The sequence below is a fragment of the Astatotilapia calliptera genome, chromosome 6 (assembly GCF_900246225.1).
Source record: "Astatotilapia calliptera chromosome 6, fAstCal1.2, whole genome shotgun sequence".
Taxonomy (NCBI): Eukaryota; Metazoa; Chordata; class Actinopteri; order Cichliformes; family Cichlidae; genus Astatotilapia; species Astatotilapia calliptera.
Genome location: NC_039307.1, coordinates 14,125,068 through 14,151,677, shown reverse-complemented (window position 1 = coordinate 14,151,677; position 26,610 = coordinate 14,125,068). Strand labels below are relative to the sequence as shown.

Genomic DNA, 26,610 nt, shown 5'->3' with positions numbered 1-26,610 from the left:
TCTGGAGGCAGGAATTTACGGTGGAATGAGAAGGGAGGAAGAAATGTCAGGAAGGGAGGAGAAAGGTATATCTACAGTCACAAATCTGTGGAATGCAGATATTAGAGGGGGAGAAATGGAGAGAAATACAGCAAAAGAGAGGGAGGGAAGGGGGGTAAAATAACTAGGGAATGACAGTGATGGTATTCCAGAAACAGTGGAAACACTGAGGGAGGAGTAGCAGGGATGGCAGTGAGAGATAAGAAAAAGTAGGGCAGGACTTTGTCTGGAAATCTATTGAGTGCATGCCATAAATAAAAAATGAAAAGTTCATTTCATCAAGTTCAATTGTTTCCACATTTATCTTTTCATTATGAACCATCAATAAATCTGGCATGTGTTTGATTACCATCGAATTTAATGATAACTGGCATAAAGCTTAAAAATGGTCAAATGTATTAAAAAAAGATCTCTATTTATATACTTTTATCCATAGTTACATTGAAAGTTGATTGAGCAATCCTCCTTATAATAAAATTCCCCAAATAATACCAGAACAACTACTGAAAGAGTTTGGGTTTTTCCATATCACCTAATAAAATACAAAGATTATTCTAAATTAGTATTTTGGATGCAGGGAAGCTGGCAAATAAGAACTAAATTGAGAGTTTTTTAATCTTGTGAAATCACTGATGAAAGATGTGGAGTCAGTAAAGAATCTAGGTCCAGATAATAAGAATTAAGGAATTAAGGAAAAGGAAATGAGCTGTGAGTCAAGCAAGACCATCTAAAGCCTGAGTCACAAAGTAAATGGAATAATCATACAGGAAGAATAACGCTTGAATCGGATACATTGAAGTATAATATACCAGAGGAAAGTTATTCACATGTGACTTATTAGGTACACTTGTGACTGGGAAATAGCTTACTTCGGTCTGATACTTCGCCTAGTGGAAAGCTGGTCCAGGATCTTTATGAGGACAGACCACAATGGATGTGATCCAAGTAAATAGTGGTTCAAGAATGTAAGGTCATTTTTGTCAATATCTAAGATTAGAAGGCTACTGTGATTCAGATGTCAAACTATGTAAGGTTTGGGCTGGAAGAGTGATTTGTTTCATGTATAAGACACTAAGGAAGAGACAAAGGAAGACGGCCATTAGACATAGAAAAACATTGCTGCTTATTGTGCTTTCAGTTCACCCAAAAAGGCAATTTGCTCCTGAAGCTGCTTACCTGTGTGTAGATAGTCAAAAAGTTCAAATGACTGTTTTGTCATGGCTATAGTTTTAAACTACTTTTATATAATAATTTTCAGTACAAATGTATAATTCTATATGTATAATGTGTTTATTTACTATTCAGTACATGTAAAATTGTGTGCAGAACATGCTTGTCCATGTCTTAACAGCTTTATCTTAAAAGGCAACTATGGCTTCAATCTAAGTGCCAACTGGTTATTTGAAGGGATGAAAACTATAACTAGTATGCAGTGTAGGTCTATGCACAAAGTAACACGAAAACAATAGTTATGTGGATTTATTCCCATATGGATGGATTCATTTATTAACAGTCTCTGCGTGGACTATTAGCATCTATAAACAACACAAAGAGAGATGACAGGTGGAAAATGATGATGTTCATGACTGTGACGTGGAAAAAAAGCATTCTGAGGATGGGATGGGGAGGTGGAGATCTAGGAGAGTACCAACAGAGAAAAGAGCGATAAAAGAGGAGATGAGATGGAGCAGTGAAGGGAAAAGGACAAGCTAGTCACTACATGAGAGCCTACATTTTCATCACAATACAAAAAGCTAGATAGTCATATATTATTTAAGAACAAGGGCCAAAATACCACACGAGTTTGACTTCTTATAGATTTAATAGACCAACACCTAAAGTAAGGTTTAAGCTGTTTCTTTTAATGTGGCACTCCTTCCCTACGTATTCCCCAAAATATAAAACCGCTCTTCAAATAGTATATTTCAAAAGTGTCTGTGTGTGCTTGAAAGACAAAAAAAAAAAAAAAGCACAAAAGTAACTGATCTACTGAGACCATTTGATACCCCTACTTGGACCTAGACCACTAAAGCACAGTGTGAGAGCAGGCCAGCCAGGTAGGGGGCACAATCAGTGGAAAATAGGTGTGTTCACACTTACAGGTACAAGGCAGCCGTATCTAGTGTGAACACACCCTATGTCTTTATTCATCTTGCAGCTCTATTCTAGTTGACAGGACATTGAGAAAGGATTGTAATAGCTGACAGAAGTGTGAGACTAAATGGTGAGAGATAGGCAACTAGTGTGAAGACAGAGGTAGGCGAGAAAGAGCAGTGACAGAAGTGTTGCAGTAAAAGTTATTTCCTGTCACTCTTCTCGTAGAGAAGCATTACATGAATGTGTGTGATATTTACCAACTAATTCTTGGTATCATTACTTTTCCGGTTCCATTTTGAAATGTTGGTCTGGACATCTGCTGGCTACACTTGACGCTTGGAAAAAGCTGTCTACTGCGCAGATGGTTAAGTCAGCATAGAAGCCAATTAGCTTCCATACTGATTACTGTAAAGATGCCATCGTTTTCAAAAAGGCTCTGGGTTCGCTGTCCACACTGCCACGCGAAAACAGCGTTTTCAAATGTATCCACCTTTTACCGAAAACGCCGTCTCAGTGTGGATGGAAGGCCAAAACAAAGAGAAAAAGATGCGTTTTCAAACGAAAACGTATTAGTGTGGCATGGCCACAAAGACAGACAACCATTTGCACTTTACTCTTTGACCTTTGCACCTAGAACTGTTATTTTAATTATGTTCAGAGTTTGAGCTACATGATCCTAATCTCCACCACTGCATAACTCACATCCTCCAAAACTGTATCTCAACCACAGTTACACTGAAAACACAGATAGAGAGCATGGAGTGAGTGTGGTGAGTGTGTGTGGTGGGGGGGTAACTTGAGTGGCAGTGGACGTGCTTGTGTGTTTATACAGTATACGCTGAGTGGTCTAGCAGACACTCAAGCAAACAGAAATGGGCAGTCTGACAGCTGAAACAGTAGCAGGAGAACATTGGAGGGGAAGAAAGTGTGGTCCCTGAAGTCTTGCCTTCCTTCCTGACAATAATAACATTTGTGGATGTAATGTAATGTTCTCTATTTTTAATCCCTTTAACACAGAGAAAGTGAAATTAGATTCAGTTGATGGTTATATTTACACCATCAACTGAATCTAATTTCACTTTCTCTGTGTTAAAGGGATTAAAAATAGAGAACATTACATTCTAGGGGTCCCTGGAATCCCCTCAGAGTCCCCCCAACACCCCCTCAGAGTCCCCAAACACACTTTGACAAGCATTAAGTACTGTGCTGTGTTGAGGAACTGGCACAGGAAGTGTGCGTTTACACGTGCGTTTTTGTGTGTGTAGGTGCATGCGTGCACAACACATGCATAAAACAGATAAAGGAAAAAAAAAAAAAGTACACCAAACTGGAGCCACACCGGCAGAGCCGTCTGACAGCTGTCTGGACTAGATCCGGGGGTGAGTGAAGGAGAGGAAGGAAGAGAGAGAAATGACAGAGAGATGAGGGACATCCTGTTCAAAAACGAAGTAATAAGACAAAAAGAAATAAAAAATAAAAAAATTCAGTATAGAAACTTGCAATGAGTGTTGCAATGGGGAGTTCAAAGCTGCAAGCTGTATCTTTTAAGCAGAAACGCAGTATGTTTGGTTTTACATTCCCATTTGAACTGACTTTAACATAAAAGTAAACTGAAAATATTTGGGTTTAGACTGTTGGGTCGAAAGGGAAAAAGGAAACTGCAAGTTTTTGATGTTAGAGCCAAAGAAATAATCATTGAAAAATTAACAAACAATAAAAGGTATCTGCCAGTTGCAACCCTAGAGGATTTATATAGTTTAGGCAGTGACAGGAAGACAAAACCAGGAGTATTTTAATTGCAATGCAATCGCTGCTGAAAAATCATTTGTAAACTAAATACCTGCCTTTAGACATGCTCAAATTTAACTTTTGAAAAGCTATAATCGTCCCACCCAACACACAAACACTTTGTACACTGATGTTGGCTTGGGACTACATATACATTGTCATACACATTGTACATCATACTGGAGAATGGTTAATTTTGTATTAGTCTACACATATTTTAATAAAATATGCATGGAGTAATACCTTTAAGCATTTAGGATTTTTTCCTAAGAATTTAGTAAGGGCTGTCAGAAATGCTATTCTGCAGCCATATGAAAAGTAAAAGGTGATATTTCTCCTCCACATTCAGCAGGAAAATCCTCTTGAAGCACTTGGAAAGTTTAATGTGTTTTGCATATTGAAGCCCACCTCTTCTCCCGTCAGAGGTTGTTATGCAATACTGAGGTGTTCAGTCTTTCCATTTTCCTGCTCGCTCTATACTGAAGTACTAAAGTAATTTGAAAAGCAGATTAAACTAGACTGACTGAAACAACAGAACAAGTTTTACAAAGCTATTAAGAGAGGCAAATTCACAGACTATAGTGTAACGTAGTATAGGTGTCACTAATAAAGTGTAATAAATGTGTCAACAAGCATACGTGATAAAATGCAGGTCATGAGTGGGGAACAGTAACGCTGAGTTATGGGAATGGCAGCAACCTGTGGGATTTCATTACTTAGACTCCTTATATATGCCAAATGCTTCCTAAAACACAGTGCTGTGTTAAGATACAAACAGACCACCAGAAAATGTTAAAGCCAGGTTTAATTTGTCATTTTTAACAGTAATGACTCAAAACAAATCACCGTAGCCTGATCTGATATCAAGTATCATTAATCTTAAGTTAAAGAGAGCTGACATCTCTCCAGAGCAATGCTCCTTTACGTCTTCTTTGGTGTTCCTATTAGATTTATGTCCTAAATCTAAAAGGAAAATCCACAAGTCAACTAAAAACAACCTTATCAATGAAAGAGGATATAATTTTACATAGCAGAAACCTGAGGGTTAGTTATCCCAAAACATGAAATCCGAGCACCAACAAAAACTGTGATCACCTCAGTGCGAAGCAACTTTTTTCCTTCTCACTCACATTATGTAATTACATCCCCAAGAGTCAGTGTCTGTAATGCTGAAATTCAAAACAACCAAGTGTTATATTTTTTTAAGCTGACCAGGAAAAAGTAAAAGTGCGGCTTTTCATTTATCCTCACTTATAGGGCTGTGCGATATGACCAAAATCTCATATCCCGATATAAGACATCTATCGTCCTGATAGGATATAAATCACAAAAATTTTACCAACCTGGTGTTTGCGAGGAAAGACAATTAGAGGAAAGGAGTTTTACAGTACGCCTGACCTTAAAGATATAGGAGCTGAAATGACAGATGATTAACTTCAAAGCTCCAAAAATCCCCAGTACAAGCTAATTATGCATTACTTTATGCTGTGAATCTTAAAACTACTCAAAAAGAGTCAAAGAATAATGATATGGAGTTATGAGCATAACAGGTACACTTGAATAAAAACCATGTCACTAGAGTTCCACATGTCATATAACATTCAGTAGTAAAACAGCAGAGCTGAAAAAATGTTAGTCTTTCAGCTCAAGATAGCCTTATCTGATATCGTTCAACAGAGAGAGGAAAAACAAAACAAAACAAAAAAAGAAAAAAAAAAAATCAGACTGCAGATACCATTCTTTGCCATGAAAAAAAAAAACCAAATTATCTCACAAATGCAGACTAAATGAGGATTTAGGAATTTTACAATCCTCACCTTCTGGAGCTTAAAAGTAAATCTCTGGTGGAAAAAAAAAACCCTTTGATGAAATAAAACAACATGTTTTGTAATTTCCAGCAAAAGTTTTTGCTCATTTTAGCTTTGAGCTGAATAATTGGTTTATATTGAAAGGGAAACCAGTACATTAATATTTGATGTTTGGATTATCACAAATATTTCCGATCTGAAAAATGACGTCTTCTGATAACAGAAATGATAAATACAGCTGGAGCAGCTGGATCTTGGAGTAGATATAAACATTTCCATATGATGATGAGGGCCATGTAAACGGGTGTATAGAACCTGTGTAGTGTGTGGTCAATTGAAGTATATACTAGTAATGCAGACTAAACAGAGCTGGAGGAAGTTTGGGTACAGATCTCAGTGCTGCACTACAAAATCTAACCACAGCAAAGTGACCGAGGCGCTACAGGCAAGATCAAGCAGACATGCAGGCACACACAGTCACACATTTGCTTCATATTGGACATGCACACGGACAGCTGCAGACAACATGGACGCATAGTCTTCTTAATCTACTTTCTAGTTCACTTGGAATCTATGCTGCATAAATGCACAGTAGATTGGCATGGACAAGAAGACTTGTACTTCTTTGAAAAGTCTGGGCAATTTCTTCTAACAAAAAATAAATAAATACAACGCATTTAATTGTGCAATATTTTTTTTCTTGTCTACAATCTTAGAAAGAGGAACTGCACAGATGTGGGTGGCCATAGACCTTTTTGAATCCCCCCCCCCCCGGCATGTATTTGTATTTTTTGGGCAAATACACAGATTTACAAACTTCACCAAAACATTTTGCTGAAGAATTGGTGCATTGGTGCCCATTTCTTAATTTGAGATTAAGAATGGTCATCAAATGAAATACAATTTCAAATTTATGCTGAAATTCTACGAAAGCATGACTTGCATTTTTGTGGTTGTTTGATGTTCTTGATCAAACACATCTGCATCAAGATGCTATTCTTTAACACATGTGCTGTGAAAGCACCCTTCCTATGCATCAACAGTAAGTTCTAGGCAAATTTATGAATCACTGAAGGCAAAAATAAGGATTACACAGAATAAACTTTTTTCCTCTTTCCTGTCACCAGTGTTATGAAAAGTAGCTTTTAAGCAGTTGTTTGTATTTGTTTCTTTAGCCTTGACAATCCAGTTAAGACAAACAACCAAAACGGGCTAGAAAAATCCTGTCCAGCTGCTTTATCTCATTAGCGTAAGAGTACAACTATTGTCAAAGACGCTGAACACAGCATTTTATGTGAGGACACACACATTACTAAACTTTCTTATATCAGCCTTTAAATATTTCTAGTGGTGGTTCTTAACATAGGATTTTAATCTTTGGAAGTCATTCAAGACCACCATGCTAAGAAACGCCTTACTGAGATTCAGATCTTTAGATATATCCCCAATTCTGGGAATTAAAACTCAGTGCTTCACAGAAAACATGGCTTGATGATGAACGGAAAAAAAATATTTACAAAAAATTAAATCAGACAGTATTTAGCAAGAGAAGGGGTTGTTGGAGAGGACAAAGAACAAGAGATGTTATAGGAGATAAAAGAAGTGGCATAAGATGATGTAGGAACAGACAATGACTCCTGTGCCTTTTCTTAACAGATTGAGTGCAAATGTTTAAGCCAGAACAAATGGTAAATGGGCCGGTTCTTATATAGTGCTTTTCTACTCTGCTTGAGCACTAAAATCACTTGATTCACCCATTCATTCATTCATTCAACATTCATGCAAGCATTTTTTTTTCTATGCCTAATGTATTCTATTTAGTATTCACAATCTGATGAACAAAGAGAGCAACCTAGGGTTCGGTCTCTTGCCCAAGGATCCCTTGGGCAATCCCTTGGTATGGGATTGAATCACCAACCTTTCGATTAGTAGGCAACCTGCTCTACCTCCTGAACCACAGCCACCAGAATTGAAATGAGCATCATTCTTTTGTTAATGTTTGCTAAGAAAACTCAAACACTGATCATTCAAAAAGGCAGTAGACTGGTAAAACAAGTTGCATGCAGAGCTCCAGATATAAAACTGCTTTTTCAAAGCAGTAGGGTGGAGATGTGGTGCTGCATTCATAACAGCTAAAGCTTACTTATCTGAATGCCTGGATTGTTAAGGTATGTGAGCAACCTATGTAGATAGCACATCACATGCCTTAATCATAAAGGTTATTAGCACAAATGTTAAGCAAATATTTTCAGCCTATTATTTCTTCTTGTTGAGTGGACGATTGCATAAATTTGTGAAAACATGTGTTATAATTTTAAGAACAGCCCAGTATTCTAGAGGAAGGAAATTTTAGGCAGTGCCTATTAATTATTTCATATCTGGGTCAGACTGCACAGTCTGCTGGTGCCAGGCTTACATAAAGCAGAAAGGAACATACCGAACACGTCACTATATGACTCGCATGGATTGTGTGCTGATGAATCATAATCACTTACTCTATTCCACATTTCAACTGTCAAAACTGTATTGTTTAAAGGGGAGAAAAAAAGAGGCACTGAAAAATTACACAATTTACAGTCCCAAAAATAAATTACACCACCAGGTACATACATCTCCCAAGCCCGCTGGTACTAGGCTCTAGCAATGTTTTGACTAAATTTGACAACCAGCTACATTCAATATAAAAGAAAAGATCAAGCCAAAATGAAAATTTTATTTAGGGTTTTGCCTGTCTCAAAATGGGTCTCTGGTGTGTAAATATAGACATACATGACACTGATCTGAATTAAAGCAGTCTATTACTTTGGTTGATAGAAATATACGGCTTTTACTGCCAATTACTAATACTTAATAAAAATGTCTACTATACTTAAGCAACAATAAACTTCTTTTGTGAGTGCAAAAACATTTTCTATGCAGGAAAAACCCTATGATTAAGCTAACAAAAAAAATCATTACTTAAGAAAAGTAGTTAAAGTTAAAATTTGCCATTAAAAAGATTAATACACCTTTAATCATAATCTTAGTCCAACACACTAACATGAGCAAATCCAAAATTAAAATATAACTTAAAATTTGACAATGCCGGTCAGTTTTTCACTATCACTAACGTCCACTCTCTTTGTGACATTCATTCCCTAAATTTCAGGAAGCCAGCACACCTAATTTAGTTCAGCACTGCGTGCTAACAGTACATCCTGTGGAAGCTCAACTGTGCACAGAAGTGCATGCAAGTATAGAACCAAAAAAAGAAAAAATGTGTTTAACACACAAACAAGCTGACACACAGATGTGTTTCCTGAGTGCTGATGATGAATACTGAGACAGTGGTCCCCGATAATTTCCCTGAAATACAGTCTGCCCTGTGGTAAAGCAGAGTCTGGAAATGAGGCTGGATCTTTATCTTAATCACCAGCTTCCTAGCTACCCACCTCCCCACCCCAACCTCAGCACACACACACAAACAAACAAGAAAGCATCAGCATTGCTTTCCCAAAATGTCAGAAAGAGAGGGACACAAACACAAGGCATGACTGTAGATGAAAAGTATACAGCCTAGTATCACACGCTCATACTGAATGGGAAAAATCCTGAGATGATTCTTCCAGTCCTTCCCTGCTTGCTGCATGCCAGTTGGAGGCTGATGGAGGAAATGGATCACATAGACAGACTCCCTTCCTCCTGGTTTAATGCAGCCAAGAGGCCATATTTGAGAGAAGGATTCATCCCCTTGTACATCTCGTGTCAGTCACCTATGAGGAACTCCATGTTCCACTGGATGAAGGAAAACCAAGTTCTGTTCTTATTAAGTTCAAATCACCCACCAACTCATTCTTCGCAGGAGACCAAGGTAAGTGAAGGTCAGCACAAGTGCCTGCAACCCTGCAGTGTTTGGAATACCAGTACTCAAAATCCAAGATTACTTTCTTTTCCATGCTCTGTGGGAACACTACAACATACTGCCTACCAGTAAACTAAAAGTAGGCTGATTTTCTAATTAACTGAAGCATCAAAGAGTAACTGTCACAGATAAATGTAAGAAGCAGCTCTGAAAATGTGAGAAATTTCATGGTGCCATTTAAATGCAGTGTGGGATGACATAACTGGGGATGAATCCTGTCACAATTCAAAATCCTGCAGCGTGTGGGAGTTCACCCTTTGTAATTTCTAAATCAGTGCTGCTGCAAGAGGGGATCCTAATGAGTGTGGATAACGAACAGAGCACACTTCAAATTCAGCCATCTCTGTGACTCATGACCAGAAACACACTTACTTTGGTGGAGGAGAATTTAAAAACAAAATCAGTTCAATGTTACATTACTGTGAGAAACACGGACAGAATAAGACATGGCTGCAGTTGAGCTTTGCAGCAATATCATCACCTACAATCTTTTTTTTTTTTTTTTAAACATCTGTATAGAGTTACAAATAAAAGACCTGTGAGCCTCTGGCTGTTCCCTGTCATTATTATTTAGCAAGTTACCAAAATGATTAGTCCTGGCACGGTACTTTAAGAAGCAAACCACATTAAGAGAACAAAAAAAGCTTTGAAGCATTACCATTTACAGCATTTAATAAAGGTATTAAGAAGCCATAAGAAAGATTTTTGTGAAAATCCACAACTATGCAATTTTTTAAAAGCCCAGCTGTGCCAAAGGTAGGTTTAATTTTTTTAATTCAAATTTTAATGCTGCAAATCATTGGGTACTAGCTCATAAATAGATTTGGAAACTGAGGATGAAACCAATAAATCAAATAACTTTATAATTATTTACTTAACTTCTTTAGATACATCCTTGCTCAGCCAATTTCCCATTTTTGCTAACACTGAAAAACTAGGAAGCCAAGGAAGATGGCAGCACACTAGAAGAGCTCCCAGAAGTACCAACCCTTTTTTCACATAAACTGGAAATATATACCCTGACAGGTTGAGAGGTATAAGTACTTTTGATGCGTTAAAACTTAAGACCTTCATAAGTGGCCAGATATTTGCAGTCTCCCAGAGAAATGTTGAGTAACAGTAGGGCTAACTTTTTCAAAGATGCAAGAATGAGACGCGAGCTAAGAACAAGGACCAGCCCGACGTTTGAAAATATTTCAGTGACTCCAAGCCCTCTGGAGGGCTCAAGCTGAACTGATGGGGAAAAAAAAAAAACAATTCTGACTTTATGGAAGAAATACGAAAGACGAATGCGACATTGCAAAGAGCTTAAAGACTCAGCGAAAAATATTTAAATAAGACTGGGCAAAGATGTGTGAGAAGAAATTGGTGACGCTCTGGGCACATATGGAGGATTTGGAGAACCGGAGCAGGGGGAATAATGTGAGAATGGTGGGGCTGAAAGAAGGCAAATAAGAAAGGGTGAACATGGCTCAGTATGTGGAGAGGATCGCCTGGTGGCACCTAAACTAGATATGAACAAACCACCCCAAACCATCCCGATGCAGTTTCTGTGCTCATCAGCTTGATAAGGTACTACAGATGGCCAAAGAGAAACGGAGTTAGAATGGGAAGGCTGCAAACTATCCTTCTTTGTGGATCTGATGAAGGAGCTTGTGGAAAAGCGGAGAGCTTTCAACATTGTAAAGAAACACCTTCTGGTGTTCCCGGCAACACTCATCTTCACTTGGAAAGGAAATAGAAATAAAATCTGAGATAGCGCAGAGACTGAAACTTTTCTGGAAGAAGCCAATTAGAGAAGATGTATTATCATAGGAAGTGTATATTCCTCAAACACAAGGTAAAATTCATGCTGGTTCTATGCTTTGGGACTCAGGTGGTTGTTTTGCCTAAGCACAATTTTCAATGAGCCTCACGGACCAACTTTAAATAATAGATAAGTAGTAATTAATAAAGGACTATAAAGCGGCAACATGTTCCCTGTTGCATCCCTATAGTTTTACGTTGTTGGTTTTTATGTTTGTACAAGTATAGAACACAAAGCACCCACATTTTACAAATTATTTATTGGCATAGAAAAGGATGTCTGTAAAGGTGTAAGGATTATCTGACAGAAGGACCTTGGCTGTAGTATTAATGATGATGAATGGTTGCAATTGTGTTAAATAATGGCAAACATATTAAAGAGTCTAGAGCAAAATGTATTAATTGTAAGATGGTACACAGATTTTATTTTACTCCATCTAGGCTTCATGGAATGGGTCTACTTTCCAATAATTTATGTTGGAAATGTCGAGCAGAACCAGGAACCTTTATACATATGACCTGGGACTGTTAACACATTTTCCCATTTTGGAAAATAGTATTACAGCACATAGGAAAGTGGCTGGGCACGGTGATACCCATGTCACCAAGACTATTGCAGGATCAGACAATAATACCTAATATTTCAAAGCACCAAAGTACAGTGACGCAGGTGGGACTGGTCAAGGCTGTCAGAGTAATCCTCAGATTATAGAAAACCACTTCTGCTCTGGATATTAAAAACTGGTTGGAATTCATGCTGGAAACAGTATCATTTGAAAACATGCTGGCCAAGCTAAATAACAATACAGAAAACTTCAAGAAATCCTGGGACTGCAGATGCCATGAACTGCTATTCCGAGAAACACTGGTGACCGACTTCCTTTCCCTTATTTGTTGTGGCTGTTGTTGTTTTTTTTGTCGCTCTTTTTTTTGTTCCCTCTGAGGATGTATGTAAAAGAATTTCCTCTTTGAAATTTTTACACTATTATTTTGGTATGGTAAGCAATGACCTGGTAGCTTTATGTTTAAGTTATGTTATTCCTTGTCTGTTGTAAAAAAAAAAAAAAAAAAAAAAAAAAAAAAAAACTTAACTTAATAACCTAATAACAGCAAAAAAAAACAACATTGAAAAATAGAGAGACTATAGAACAGACAGAATAATGGTGGACCAGTTTGCAACGTTAATTCTAAATTCCTGCAGTCTCGATCACTTAAACCAAGGGTGGTCTCAACTAAACACTTGTGTACGGTGAGAGCTGCATGCTCAAGCCTTTTACGTCACTGGTCATCACTGTAAGAACAGAAATTCTGGTCATTCTATATGTGAACCTCAATCCCCCCCCCCCAGCACATACTTCCTTGTAATGATCACAGAATGTGTTTGTTATCAGGACAAAGTCTCTCCAAGGTTTCACATTCCTGGAATTCACGCAAGTCCATGTAAAACCATCCACAGATGATATATCCGAGCAGCTTCTATTATCTATTACCACTATTTAATGGCACAACTGCTTCAATACCCATGAACCACCGATGCTGTGTCCAGCTTATTGAAAATGTTTTGACTACTCAATCATTATTTCTGATATTAATCTTGTGCTCAGAAATTGTAACTGTAAATTCGCTCTTCGTCTTCCCCACATAACAAAATCCATACTTTTACTACAGGTTTGGTCCTTTTTTTTTTACCTATATGTCAGTGTGATAAATCATCTCCTTCAATAATGGCATTACAGTTCAACAAGGAAAATTTCCAGAGGGAAGAGAATTAAAAAAAAAAAAATGTGTAGGTTCAACAGATAAGTCTGTCGTTACAAGATTATCTCTCAATTTAGTAGAACACTTTGTGGGTAGATGATTAACACTTTCCAACCAGCAGGGTGATCATACAAAATATGCCAATATTTTCTCCCCACATTTATAAGAGTGAAAAAGTAAAAGTTAAAAGTTATCTATTTTTCTAACCCTAGAGAGAGAAACAATTAAAAATTTTTGAAGAGGTTTTTTTTCTTCTTCTCAGAAACAAGAATACAAAGCATTAGCTTGTTTCTCAAACTCCTCCTCAAAACTGCACATCCTTTCTGTCCACAACAGCTGACTATACGGTAATCTCTTCTTCAAAGAGAATGGATGATATCTTGAATAATGAAAAAAAAAAAAATCCTATCAGCCCACTTTTAATAAATAATAGTTTGTATTATTTCTGATTTATTCATTCTCACATTTAAAATGAAACCTCACAATTGGCCTCTGTAATAAATGTAAAACTAGGTAACCTTGAGTTAAATCTATTTAGATCCTCAACAGTGCCAATAAATATAAATATAAGTCATAAATATATCTGAACCAAAAGTTAATAAAGGAGAGGTATGATCATGATCAACATGACTAAGTTCAAGTTTCCCCATAAATAAATTCACATAACTAGGATTGACAGGGCTACCCACTGAGACCCTTTGCTTCTATAGGGGGAGAAAAAACAAAAACTCAAATCTGAAAAGATTCTTAGTGAGAACTATTTCTACTAACTTTATCAGCAATGCTGTTGCTAAAGTTCCCTCTTCCCTTGCATTCAAATTATAATGTAGGGCCTTCCAATTCCTGTTTATGGGGAACATTCGCATATAAACTCATGACTTCCATTGGACATAAGATTAGTATCTTTGATCTCTCTCACAGATATTAATTTACACAAAAAAGGAGAGCCTACTGACAACAGGAGATCATGGAACAGGCCCCCACACAACTTATATAAATCTTGGGCAATGTATAAGAGAATGGGAAATCTAGGATGTTCTTCTAACAAATATCCAAATTGACCTTGTGATATTAAAGTGCCATTTACAGCTAGAGTGTTCTTTATTTACTTCTAAACTTTCAATGTAAGATCATAACTTTATGAACTGTAGAAGTCTGTATTATGCAACTGACTCATTACTTGAACTGCAGTATGATTCTTTGTTCTGCCTACCGCACCACCTTCACTAGCATACTGGATAACTACTGTTTCATCATTTGCAAGATTTTTTAAGAGCCTGTGGAATAAATTAGGATAGCACTTGCACCTCCTCTTTAACTAAATGACGGAAAGTTTGCAGAGAAGCATTAATATCTTGGGGAAGAAATATGTTTTTAGATTTTAACTTCTTACTCCTCTGCAGCTCGTTAATTTTATCTTCATCACTTGAGTAAACAGATTTTGAAGAGGGAGAGAATCTTTACATGAAAAGAAAGCTTTGAGTCTTAGTGCATGAAAATTCTTGACAAATTCAATCTTGGTCATAAACTATTAGTCTTTTTAGAAGGCTTAAAAGACAGACATTTGGATAACATGGTAAAAAAAAATGTGATTACCTACTTGTGGTGTTAAGTTTGTAAGGGCTAAACTTAGAATGTATATTCTCTTGCAATACTTTAATTTAAGAGCATGTGTAAATTCTGAAATTAACAAGCTCAAGTCCAGTGAACATTTATTCAAGCCTTCCCCACCAATAGGTAAATATGTACCTTATTTATCCCTCAATCCCCTCAGGATCCTTTTTGTTCCTCCAATACTGAGATAATGCAACTCCCTCTGCTTCATACATTCTAAGTGTTACAACAAAAACTCGCAAGTCCAAAATACCTTGGGAGGCAAGTCTGAGGAGAAAAAAAAAAAAGTTCCTCTCACTAACCACCACAGAGAAGAGGCAAGCAGGAAGAACAGCTGGGTAATTCTTTGAGTACCGATTTGTCTTTTCGGTACAACTATACCCTGTTCTGTATGAATGAGCTTGTTGTTCCCCGTAGCAAACTGCACTTAATGAGTGCAACCAATGACTCCACAGCCATAGACATGCTACAGTGCTGAACAGTGACACTAAATAAAGGTAAAAACATCTCATCACGGTCAAATAGTTTAAGTTCCCTTCTTGCCTTCAGCAGTCATGCCAGATAAAAATCAACAAATCATTTGACTGATTTTGATCAACCTAAGAATTGTGTCACGCATAAAGTAATAGGTCCCAGCTCTCAGAGATTTACAATACACCAATAAGAAACCAGAGCCAGCTATGACATACTGAAGAAATAATGCTACCTGACAGCTTTTCCAAGCTTTGGAAACAAAGGCAGCTAACTTATAAACACCGAAATTATTGAACAAGTGTTTCACTCAGTCATCATCAGCACATCAAAACACCTGGTGATTTTTAAGATTTTTCAATAAATAGAGATATTCTTACATCATTAGAAGAGCAGAACAAAGGAAAATGTAACTCATTCTCATCTTCTTCTAATTAATTCATACAGCTTGCTTTAATTCTGCCCGTTTGCAGTAACACAAGACTCAAGACTATACTTTTGTTGATAACTTTGGCTTTAACAACAACAACAACAACAAAAAAATATGCCAACCACATTTCTTCAAATGTATCAAGTAACTTAATTATGTTCACCTTTCATTATAAATTCATCAGAAATGGCATAGAGCACTACAGCCCACGTAGCCCACTGTGAAATAAGCTCCAAGGGAGAAACTACTTTATCTTTTGTTCTGCCAAGCTAAGCAAACTGAACAAACTGACATAGCTTTCACCAGATAACTGCGATGAAAGACGATGAGTTCCTGTATCTACCCATGACGAAATATATCCTACAGAGGTCATTTCCCTGTTAAACCACTCGCTCTTCAGGGTAAACAAAAATAAATACCTGTGTAAACTAAAAATAAAGCGGTGTATTACACCACCTTCACCTCTTCTGCTGCTTCACGCTTTTCCTCGAAATTCATCATTGCCATTAGGGACGTTAATTTGTAATATACTGTTGGCTTATTCTGCACTTGCCGTGAAGAAACACAGCAGCTATCTTTGGAAAATTAAGATAATATATGATTTTTAAAAAGGTAAGGCTGTAATGTAAGGCTTCTACTGCTAATAAAAGTATTTAAAATAACCACTTATCACAATGCTGAAGGGCTTTGAGGAAACGTGTCGATATCAAGCTTAAGTATTTAAACATAGCTAACCTTCGGGGGGGAATAATAACCACCCAATAAACACTGTTGTCAACGCTAATGTGTGCTAACGATAAAAGCTCATTCACTAGCTTCCAATATTCCTCAGTATGCTACCCCGGATTTCAATTAGAAATAAAGGAATTCAGTCAAGTCAGAACAATATTATTAATAATAATATGGTAAGATATGGTTTAGCGCTTTTATAGATTACAACACAGGACAGAGTTATGCTGTACAATCAGGAGACGCTAGTTAGCATGCTGGGCTAGGAGGCTAGCTCGCTAACGTTTCCGAGCGGCGCAGGAGGGGGTTTAAATTTTCTTACCAGTCAACCGCAGCTTTACTGGGCCATTTCTCCTCACTCCTTGGTTAGACATTCCCCTTCGTGTTCCAGCTTGACGAATATTCACAAAATTATCACCGTCTAGGTTTTTTTTCCTTCTTCTTTTTCAAAAAGACATCTCCCAAACAAATCCCTCTGCTAGCTTGGGGTTAGCTTGTAGTATCACCATAGCAAATCACGCTGACTGTGCACGCAACAAACAGGTAACATAATCACATCCCTGGAATAACACTCTCCGCGCGAACTCCTTTTCCGCAAAACAATTGCAAATAACTACATTTCCAAATGCAGATCATGCCGTGTGCCACGAGTACTGATACAAGTCAGCAGAGAGGCTCGTCCTCCATCCGGACAGGCGTCTGCTCTGCCTGGGCTGCCTGGACTCAAGTTGTTCGTGATGATGGTGAAGACAGTTCTACTGCAGGCAGGCAGGGACAGGGGAGGAAAACACGAGAGGACATCCGGTGCGAGCGTTCAAAATAAACTCACAATCAAAACAATGCTTTATAGTTTTCCAGTACAAATACTTCCTTGTTATGAATATTATAGACCAGATTTTGCTATTAAAAAAAGAAAAAAATCGAATCTAACAGGATCACTTCACTGGGTTCAGTGCTGGGCCCTGAACTGGTCATGTTGGTTATAAACTCAGCTGTGTTTCTTAATTGTTCGCCTTATTCACCGATGACAGCAAGCTTCTTATGATAGTGAGACAAGTGAGAGTTTTAAAGAAATGTTTTGATATTAGAAAACTATCATGGTTAACTGTTGTAGTAAAAGGAAGCATATTTATATATTTGGAAATAAAAAACAAACAAAACTATGATGAATAATATTGAAGGAGGGGTATAATTTTATAGCAAAGCTCATATAAAAATGCTTTTTAAAAATGCATAAAACTAATACGCCAGTATATAAAACCAAAAGATTTACTGAATCAAGAAATAATTAGACGCCTTCTAATTTTGATACACTTAAACACAAAACTAATATAAAAATATATATAATTCCACTATAATACTATAATTCCAAAAACTTTGCTTAAGGGTCGCCTGAAGTAACAAAGATATAGTGTAAACCTAAGGCGAAAAATATGCTCTAAACTCTCAAATAATGAAACCAGTTAGCTCAAAACAAGTGGTGCCACCCCACCCCAAGGTTACCTGCTGTATAGATGCATATAACCTTCCAAGTCATCACCCCAATATAAAATACAATATACTGCAAAACTGAAATTCCATCCAGACTATAGTTACTACACTGACACACCTTGTTTTTAAACCTAACAAAAGTAGAAATACAGTGTCACCTAGTGGTGGTGAAGACATACTGCCTGTTTAGCGCAACAAAACTGTGCATCTGAAATTAATCCACTAGTTTGCGCAAGCTTATTTAATAAAAATAAGTTAATATAAAATAACCATTATCATTAATGATGAATCATTATTAATTTTCTAATTAATTTTCTGTTTTATAAAAAAGCATAAGCTCATTGTTTGTTATACACACACAGGGAAACAGATGAAACATCAATCAATAAAACTCCATATGAATTAATAAATGTTTATTTACAAATGTTTTTTTTAAAAAACCAAACAAAACAAAACAACAACATGTATATTTATTTTTCTATGCTGTTAAGTACAAAGTTCAAAAGACTATAAAAATTCCCTCCCCCCAACAACAAGAACCACAATGCAACAATTACTATTTGTTTATGTTACAAAAAGATAAGTGGACATGTTAAAATTTAAAAGTGCTTTGGTCTTCGGGGATGTGGAAGGCATAGCAGTCTCCTCCAGCCTCAGGAATAACCGACTCTTCAACGTCATTCTAAAAGGCAAGTTTGAGAGAAGCATTAGACGACTAACCAAGTTATGGTAATGTTTCTGGGATGTCTCACGTACACACACTGAAGATTTTCAGACATGAGACAAATAAGATTGTTGGTTTCATCAGTCAGTTAAATTGTTGACATTTGTGATTCAGACACAACACCATTCAGAAATTAACCGTGCATGACTGGACAACACAGAGCAGAGCACTCTCTGCCCATGTTGCTGTTGATGACAAAGCAGCTGCTTCTTCCCTGAAGAAGCTGGTTTTAGTTTCCTCTCTCTTTTTCCATATCACAATTAGATGGTGCAATCGTAACCAAGTTATGGCAATGTGGCCTGGCCTCTCTCCAAAACATGTCCCTATATTCCATCTGCTCCTGGATGTGAACATAAATGTCTACTCCGGTAGACTCGACCAAGAAGAGTGTATTCTTTTAGCTATGAAAGGGTCTCTGTAAAGTGGTTAATATTAAAAGGCAGACTGCGTACGGACAGGCTGCACTAGAGCCAAGATCAGTGAACCTCTAAGTGTTTTTGATTAGATTTGACTGATGACTCTACACATTTTTTTTTTGGTTCAGGCAAGAATTTAATTCAAAGTAAATCTAGATAATACAAAAAATAAACTGTTCACAGAAGGCGCATGAAGGGATTTTAAGGAGGGTGCTGAGTGGCAAAGGCGAACATCTCTTTGGAATTTTACAAATTATTTCTAAAAGCCTGTTTTATGTCTTTAAAAACAATTTAGACTGATGATTTATCTTTACATTTGTAAAATTAAGCAAGTTTTTAGAGATGCCCCCGTTCTAAACGAACCCACTGTGGTCTGTCAGCATCATTAATTTCAAGCTGCATACAGCTTCTTCTGAATGCTTTCATTGTCAGTGCTGAACACTGTTGCCATCAACCACTCTTCAAACCGATCTGACTGAGTATCTGACGGGAACCTTGTTAGGAGGAACACCTACCTCGTCAGAGAAGAATGTGTCTATAATATTAAGCGAGGACTTGTAGACTGCTTCATTGTCGTGGGATTGCAGTGCTTCAATCTTGTCCAAACCACCCAGCTCCTCAATCATTAGGCACAGTTTCTGAAGTTCTACGGTTTTTTTTGCCATCTGTGCAGAAAGGGAAATGCATGTTAGATCAAAGGTTTCCACACAGAAATGATTAACCTAACAGTTATCAGATTTTATTAGTGACCACCAACAATGTACCACTGAGACAATAACATGAGCAAATTCGGTACATCATTTTAATGTTTTCTAATCTCAGAAACTCAAGTATCCCAATTACCCAAAACTACTACACTGTTAACCTACAAAAACAAATGTCTCCTGTCAGGGGAGTGTATAAATCAACTAAATTCATGTGATTCACATTCCTCACAGAACCTGATTCCATACATTAGGTCCATTTCACTTCACTTCTTGAAACGTTGACTTTGTAATATTGCTAGAGTTCTGGCATTAAAGTTTTCCCTTTAAAAAAAAATAATACTTGAAATTAAGTCTAACAGTTCATGTTGCAAACCTAAAAACTAAATGACAATTACAACTCCAGATAAGGATAAAAGATTTTTTCAGGTTCCCTCATTTCTTGTTTTGAATGAGATATGAGCCATATTAGAGGCTCAGATTAAAATAGAAAAAACTTTCAATGCTATGAAGATCATTTCTATTATTATATTTTGACTTAGTTTTTAATGTTAATTTAACACACCAATGAAACTATGAATCTGACTTTTTGTCTACGCACCTACTTGGCTCGACTCAGTTTCAGTCGTTTTCCATTACAACTCAGTACCACCTAATGTGCCTGGAGTCATTATAGCAATGCAGCCTATAGTCCCATCATGTCATTTGTTTGCACAAACACAACACTACAATGTGTGTATAACTGCTGCTGCGGTGTATGGGTTTTGTCAGACTTGAGGATCACTGTGTTGTTTTTGTGTAGCCATTTCCCTCGTTTTTGGGTTTCGAAAAGGGTGGTTTTGATTTCTGTAAAGAAGTCACTCTCATGACTCATCGAGTGACAGCACTGATCAGCCAACGGGTGGCACGCAGTACGGTGATGTCACATTTCAGATTGCGTCAGATCACTTGGAACTAAAAAAAAGTACCTGGTACCAGGTAACACAACCAAATGGAAAGCCCTAAAAAACTGAGTGGAGCCGAGCTGGTAATAGAGGAAAAGGGCTGTTATATTTTAACCAAAAAAACTGCATAATTTTCTCTTTAAACATTACCTTTAATGTCTAACTGGTTGTTTTCATAAAACACTGAGTTGATTGGCTAGAGTCTAAAGAGAGACTCAGAATATGTCTGCGTTTTCAGCCAAGTTGAAATCTATTCCACACACCATTAACTCCACCATTCTGATTGGTTTCAGTTTAGAACTACCAAGCAGAAACTGCAGTTTCACTTTAGCCTTTTATTATACCTGTAAAATATTGTATATTGCATCCAGGATGACTAGAACAATCTTGCTGTCCTTGGTTATCAGCAGATTGAGCAGAGGCTCTAGCACATTGCAATGAACCAGGTAGGCCACCTGGTCCACTGTTCCACCGCTGGTATAATTGGTAACAGCCCACACTGCCTCTCTCTGCGTCTTGTAGTCTCCCTAGACAGGAAATCCATCAATTCAGTTTTTATATCAGAAAAATTATAAACAAAAATGATCAAATAAATAAATTGCTGAAGGTTACAGAAAAGTTGGGGGAAGATTCAATGACTATACTGATTAGCTACAGAGAAGTCGGTGTTTATAGCAGATCTATAAATAAAGCTCTATTTTATTTATTTCCTCCTTTGTTTTAAACACTGACAAGTTTAATATAAATGTATTTAATAATAAGGACACATGTAACAAGTCTGCTCTAATTTCTGGTAGCACTCTGACCTGCTGGAGGATCTCCACCAGGATGGGGATCAGGCCTGCATTTATAACTTCCTGAATCTGGTTGTCCTTGCCGGCGGTGATGTTGGACACTGTCCACGCAGCTTCTTTCTGGATGTTTGGCTTTGGGTGGCGCAGAAGGCTGGGAAACAATGCCAGAGAACCTGCATTCAGCACACACTGGGTCTGCTCATCTGTCCCAGTCACAATGTTGCCAAGTGAGCGCAGGGCTGGAGTCTGTGAGGTAGAGCAAGAGCAAGCTGATTATTTTAAGCACTCTCAATTTAGAAAGTATACGGAATACAATCACACACATCTGACCTTCATGTAATATAAATAAAACAGATTATATATAATGAAAAAGTAATGAAGAAAGAACCAAAGAGAATATTTCTATCTTTGTGTTCAGCATTGATTAGATGGAAGAAAGTGACTCAAGAGGCCATAGTGTATAACTTCAACCCCTGTTGTGAATTCTGGATATGCTGTTTTACCACCAACAGCTACAAACTTAACAGGACACCAAGCCTCTATCAGTCTCCATCATAGCATCTGAAATTAGTGGGAATGTTTGATAACTAAACAAATACAACAGTCAGAGTTTAATAAATTGCACTGCCACATACCACAATACTGATCTCCCCACAGGCGAGTAGCTGCACCAGACGGGGCACCAGGCCAGCCTGCACCACCACCTCTATCCTCTCATTGGTGTGATCGGTCAGGTAGGACACAGCCCAACAGGTGTCCGTCAACACCTCCTTGTCATCGTGATGCAGGAGGCGCACAAGGGCTGGAAGGAGCTCCAGCACCGCCTCCAAAGGAGGTGGGGGGTTCTTGTTCCGACACAGGTTGGATATGGTCCAGGTGATATTGCGCAGGTAGGCGGGCTGGTATAGTGGGTTTAGATTCAAGTGTTATTTTATAACAATGATCACAAATGTGATTATTAGTGAATTACTATAATGACATTAAATAGGTAAGTAACTCTTTTCGAGAGTCTTCAAACTGTACAAGCTCAGTGCCTTAAACAACATGGCCTCATAGTTAACAACACACCCAAAAATAAAAAACTTGAACTAAAAAAAACTTTTAGTAACACCTGCAAAAATAAAATGAGAGCAGCTCAGAGGGAACGCGTGCACTATGGATTACCCCAGTAAATAACTGCCTAATTTGCTCAAATCAAACCAGTGACCTCACTACTGCCAGCTAAAGGTGTGCATTACCCGTTGAACAGGAATAAAAAATTCACAGCTCATGCTGAGGCCTCATTGACACATTTTAAGGGGTAAATATCAATCTACTTGAGCGTCATTTTTGGATTGGTCTTTAATTACATATTTAATTGTTTATAGAATGCCAGAAAATTGCTGGTTTTGTATTTTGATATAAGGTATAGAAGCTGTTTGTTTCAACTTTTTCAGGTTTTTGATGTATTTATCGTGAGATAATTTAATACAAATGTCTGTTAAAGGCACAATAATATTTGATAGAAACTCACAGGAAATACAGACAGGTCAGGGGCTGACAGCAAAGCCAGGAGTGAATGGACACCACCATGTGAGATCACTAGGTCTCTGGAACTGGGCCCATCACCTAAATATAGAGGAAAAAAATCTTTAGAGTAATCAGAAAAAGGGCACATAAAGGCAGATACTTTGAAAGTACACATGGTTAGCAAAACTAAAATTTCAGACTTCTAGTTTTTAGCTTAATCATCTTTGGAAAATGGACCCAATGTGGGACTCAGCAACAACGCACTTTTTACTGTATACTAGTGGTGCAACGGATCAAAAATCTCACGGTTCGGATCGGATCGCGGTTTCAAGTCACGGATCAGATCCATTTTTGGATCAGCAAAAAAAGAAAAAAGACAAAATTTAACATTTACTTATTCACTTATTGAAGTATTTTTTGCCTGTTTAAAAACATTCAACTCTAGACTCATTCCACGCAATTATTAAAAAAAAAAAAATTATGGTTCAATATAAGGCAGTATAGGGCTTTGTATCTACCACTCAATTCAATTTTATTTATAAAGCGCCAAATCACAACAACAGTTACCTCAAGGCGCTTTATATTGTAAGGTAGACCCTACAATAATACACACCGCTCATTATATCGCACTTCGCTGTGATATAATGAGCTGTCACGGTCACGTAGCTTACGTTGCCCTGGAGGTTCACCCAGTTGTAGTAGTTAGGGCAACAGAAGATGCCTGGGACAGTTCAGCCATAACTTTAAACTTTTCCTGGTCATACATGCTTGGAACGATCTTGTCACACTAAAGTGGACGTGAATGGGATATCATAGTGTGGCTCAAGCACGTTCATCATAGTTTAAACCCCTTGTTTTGCACAACGGAATACGGCCTCCCGTCTACAGCTAAACACCCCAGTAGCTTTTGTAATAGTTTTAGCCCGGTCGGACTGGGCAGCAAAGGGCTGCTTAAATACCGAAAACGCCTCTGCTCCTCCACTTGCCCCACCACGCGCACCATGCACATACTTTTTTTTCCCCTTCTTTTTCGAATCTTCGGATCACGTGCGTGCCGAACCGTGGAGTGGGATCGGTTCGGATTACGGATCAACCGTGATCCGTTGCACAAGTACTGTATACATACAGAAATGCACTTTAAAGCCTTTAATATCACAGGCTAAATGGAACTCCAGATGAACTAAAGTGGGCACAATTGTCCACAATAATCTACAATGCATCCTAAAATCAAAACTATCAGAGCATACACCCGGAACAGTGTAGGATGTAGTAATGCACAGAAGTACATAAAATAACATCAAATCCAAAGAAAGAGGTTGAGTTTTGTGAGCCACAGTACCTGCAATGTTACCCAGAGCCCAAATGGCCTGTTCGCTGATGTGCTGATGGGGCGATGTCACCAGGCTGATAAAAGCTGGAATGGCCCCTCCATCTATTACAGCAGAAGTCTGGTCTGAAGTACCTGAGGCAATATTAGTCAGGGCCCAAGCTGCCTCAAATTGGATGGGGGGGCATTCAGACAACGCCAGAAAACTAACAAACGTTGGGATGAGTCCAGCAGCAATGATGCTGTCAATGGGTGGCTGTTTTTCCCTGGAAAGTAGCCTTCTGTGAATCAGAAAAACACAGTTGGATCGTTGTTAAAATTGAAGTAACTTAAAAGTAAAGGAAAATCTATTTTCAAACTGTTTAATATCATTAATATAGTAATACCAGTGATATAACTACAGGCAGATAGATAGAGAGTGTTACAGAAACAGGACAAAGAATAATAATAGTACAGTGTACAACAAATAAACAAAGTTAAAGTGCCACAGGCCCATAGTGAGTCCCTTTTACTGGGAGAAAGCGCAAACATTTCATATATATATACGACACCGATTTAAAAAAAATTATTACAAATTAGGTTAAGTTTTAAAAAGTAAAAAAAAAACTGAGTGTGCAGAGTAGTGCAAATTGCACTGATTTAAAAAAATATGTACACTATAATACACTACAAAAGCACAAGTACCTCATTACGCAACCTTTTTTTTTCTTCCAGCCTGAGGTTGTCACTGAGCAACTGTCTCACACATTCACACCCACACACAGTCAATTAACCCAGCATTACAAGTATTATAAGTATTACCTGGCTGCCTGCGTTGCCTGCAGCTTATGATCTAAATTCTCGCTGTTTACACCTCCGACAATTTCCTCTACTGTCCAGTGATGAGGAGGCTATGAAAACAGAAAGAGAAATGAAAGGGGATTACTGCCAATAAAACCAGAGCAGCTAAAAATAACACATTTAGAGGAACTTGCTTTGAATGTTTTTAGGTCATGGTAACTCAATCGGGGCAACATATCTCAATTATAAATAGACATTTTATAAATTATCTGAGATACATTTTTTTTTAAAAGTCAACAGTCTGTTATCACCAGACAGACACCTGCTCCAAGATTTAGTGACCTTTGGATAATGCTTGAAAATTGAGCAGGCTTAGCTTTTGTTCTTCCTGTGTGCACGCTCAGCAGAGGTGTTCCTTTGGAAGCTGTTACATCCTGTTTATAACGAGTAAACTTCTCGAACTCCAATGTTTCAAACAAGTTAAGCAGCTGTGGTTATATCAGGTGGGTCACCTTTACTCTCACAGCCAAACCAAACACAGAGAACCTGCTGATTACCCTTACGTTGGGGTCTTGCTCTTGCAGAGGGGACGTTGGCTCGTCCAGAAGGCTGTGGACGTTTCTCCTCTTGAGGATGTGGTCATCCTTCTTGGCTCTTCGCAGCTCCACATTGACTTCCGCTCTTCTGCGCCTCAGCTCCTGATTATACCGACACACAAATAAAAGATATACCACAGCATTCAGCGCATTTGGGATACCGAATTAACTCTCTGACGTTTACTGCTAGGTTCAGAGCTTACATTAGCATCTTTTCCTTTATTTTTGAACTGGTTGAGTCTCGCTCCGTTGTCCGTGCCCGCTGACATTCCTGACCGTTGAGCAACACAATCGATTCCACTAAAATCAGACGCTACCTGTAATAATTTCACAACGACAAAAAATAAGCGGCAGCAGCCACGGTTGCTTTTAGTCTCAGGTGTCAACTAGTAAGCAGGCGCTGAGCTAGCTAACCAGGCGGTTGTCTTGAAGCCAAACCGGTTATCTAACACCATGTGGCCCTTCAGATACAGGGTCTGTGTAATAATCTAAAAACCCGCTGAAACTCAGAAAACAAAGGTTATACACTGTATTAGCCATTACAAAAGCCCAATAGCAATTTCAATTAGAGAAAAAACAAATAAATGCACTATTAGCCACATAGCATGTACAACGTGCTTACCGTTCAGATTTCTTGTATTCTTTTAATATATGCACGACGTCATGTAACGACGTTCCAATTTTTCTGATTTTTAATTGGCCAGTTGGATTTTTTAGCACCGCCTCATTGGTCACGTTTAAGGAAAAGAAGCATCAAATATGTTGTCAAAGGCAACCGCTGTCAGTATCGCGAGAAAACCTGTTAACGTTTCTGTGCGTTAGCTTGTTCTTCGTGTGCTAAATGCTATTGCTGGGTTGTAAATGTTTTCATTGCGAATTATTCC

The 26,610-nt window shown here is 37.9% G+C and overlaps 2 protein-coding genes across 4 annotated transcripts in view; both read right to left on the bottom strand.

Moving 5' to 3' along the window:
- Nucleotides 1–17,248, bottom strand: part of LOC113023951 (E3 ubiquitin-protein ligase SMURF2-like) — a 60,670-nt gene extending 43,422 nt beyond the window's left edge. For both annotated transcript variants that reach the window (XM_026170452.1, XM_026170453.1), the window contains exon 1: nucleotides 16,764–17,248. In XM_026170452.1, the coding sequence (XP_026026237.1) occupies nucleotides 16,764–16,815 (52 nt within the window). In that variant the 5' untranslated portion in view covers nucleotides 16,816–17,248. The remainder of the gene's footprint in view (nucleotides 1–16,763) is intronic.
- A 1,151-nt stretch (nucleotides 17,249–18,399) lies between these two features.
- LOC113023949 (importin subunit alpha-1) lies at nucleotides 18,400–26,430 on the bottom strand. 2 transcript variants are annotated; one of them, XM_026170450.1, is made up of 11 exons: nucleotides 26,349–26,430; nucleotides 25,930–26,043; nucleotides 25,688–25,828; nucleotides 25,152–25,240; nucleotides 24,363–24,631; nucleotides 23,028–23,122; nucleotides 22,150–22,413; nucleotides 21,527–21,760; nucleotides 21,065–21,247; nucleotides 19,588–19,737; nucleotides 18,400–18,614 (listed from the first exon to the last, which is right to left on the bottom strand). In XM_026170450.1, the coding sequence occupies exons 2-11, from the start codon at nucleotides 25,993–25,995 to the stop codon at nucleotides 18,525–18,527; spliced, it is 1,581 nt and encodes a 526-aa protein (XP_026026235.1). In that variant the 5' UTR covers nucleotides 25,996–26,043; nucleotides 26,349–26,430; the 3' UTR covers nucleotides 18,400–18,524. The 2 variants fall into 2 exon arrangements, with proteins under 2 accessions (XP_026026235.1, XP_026026236.1); XM_026170451.1 differs by having other exon boundaries at nucleotides 25,694–25,828.
- Nucleotides 26,431–26,610: the final 180 nt, after the last annotated feature.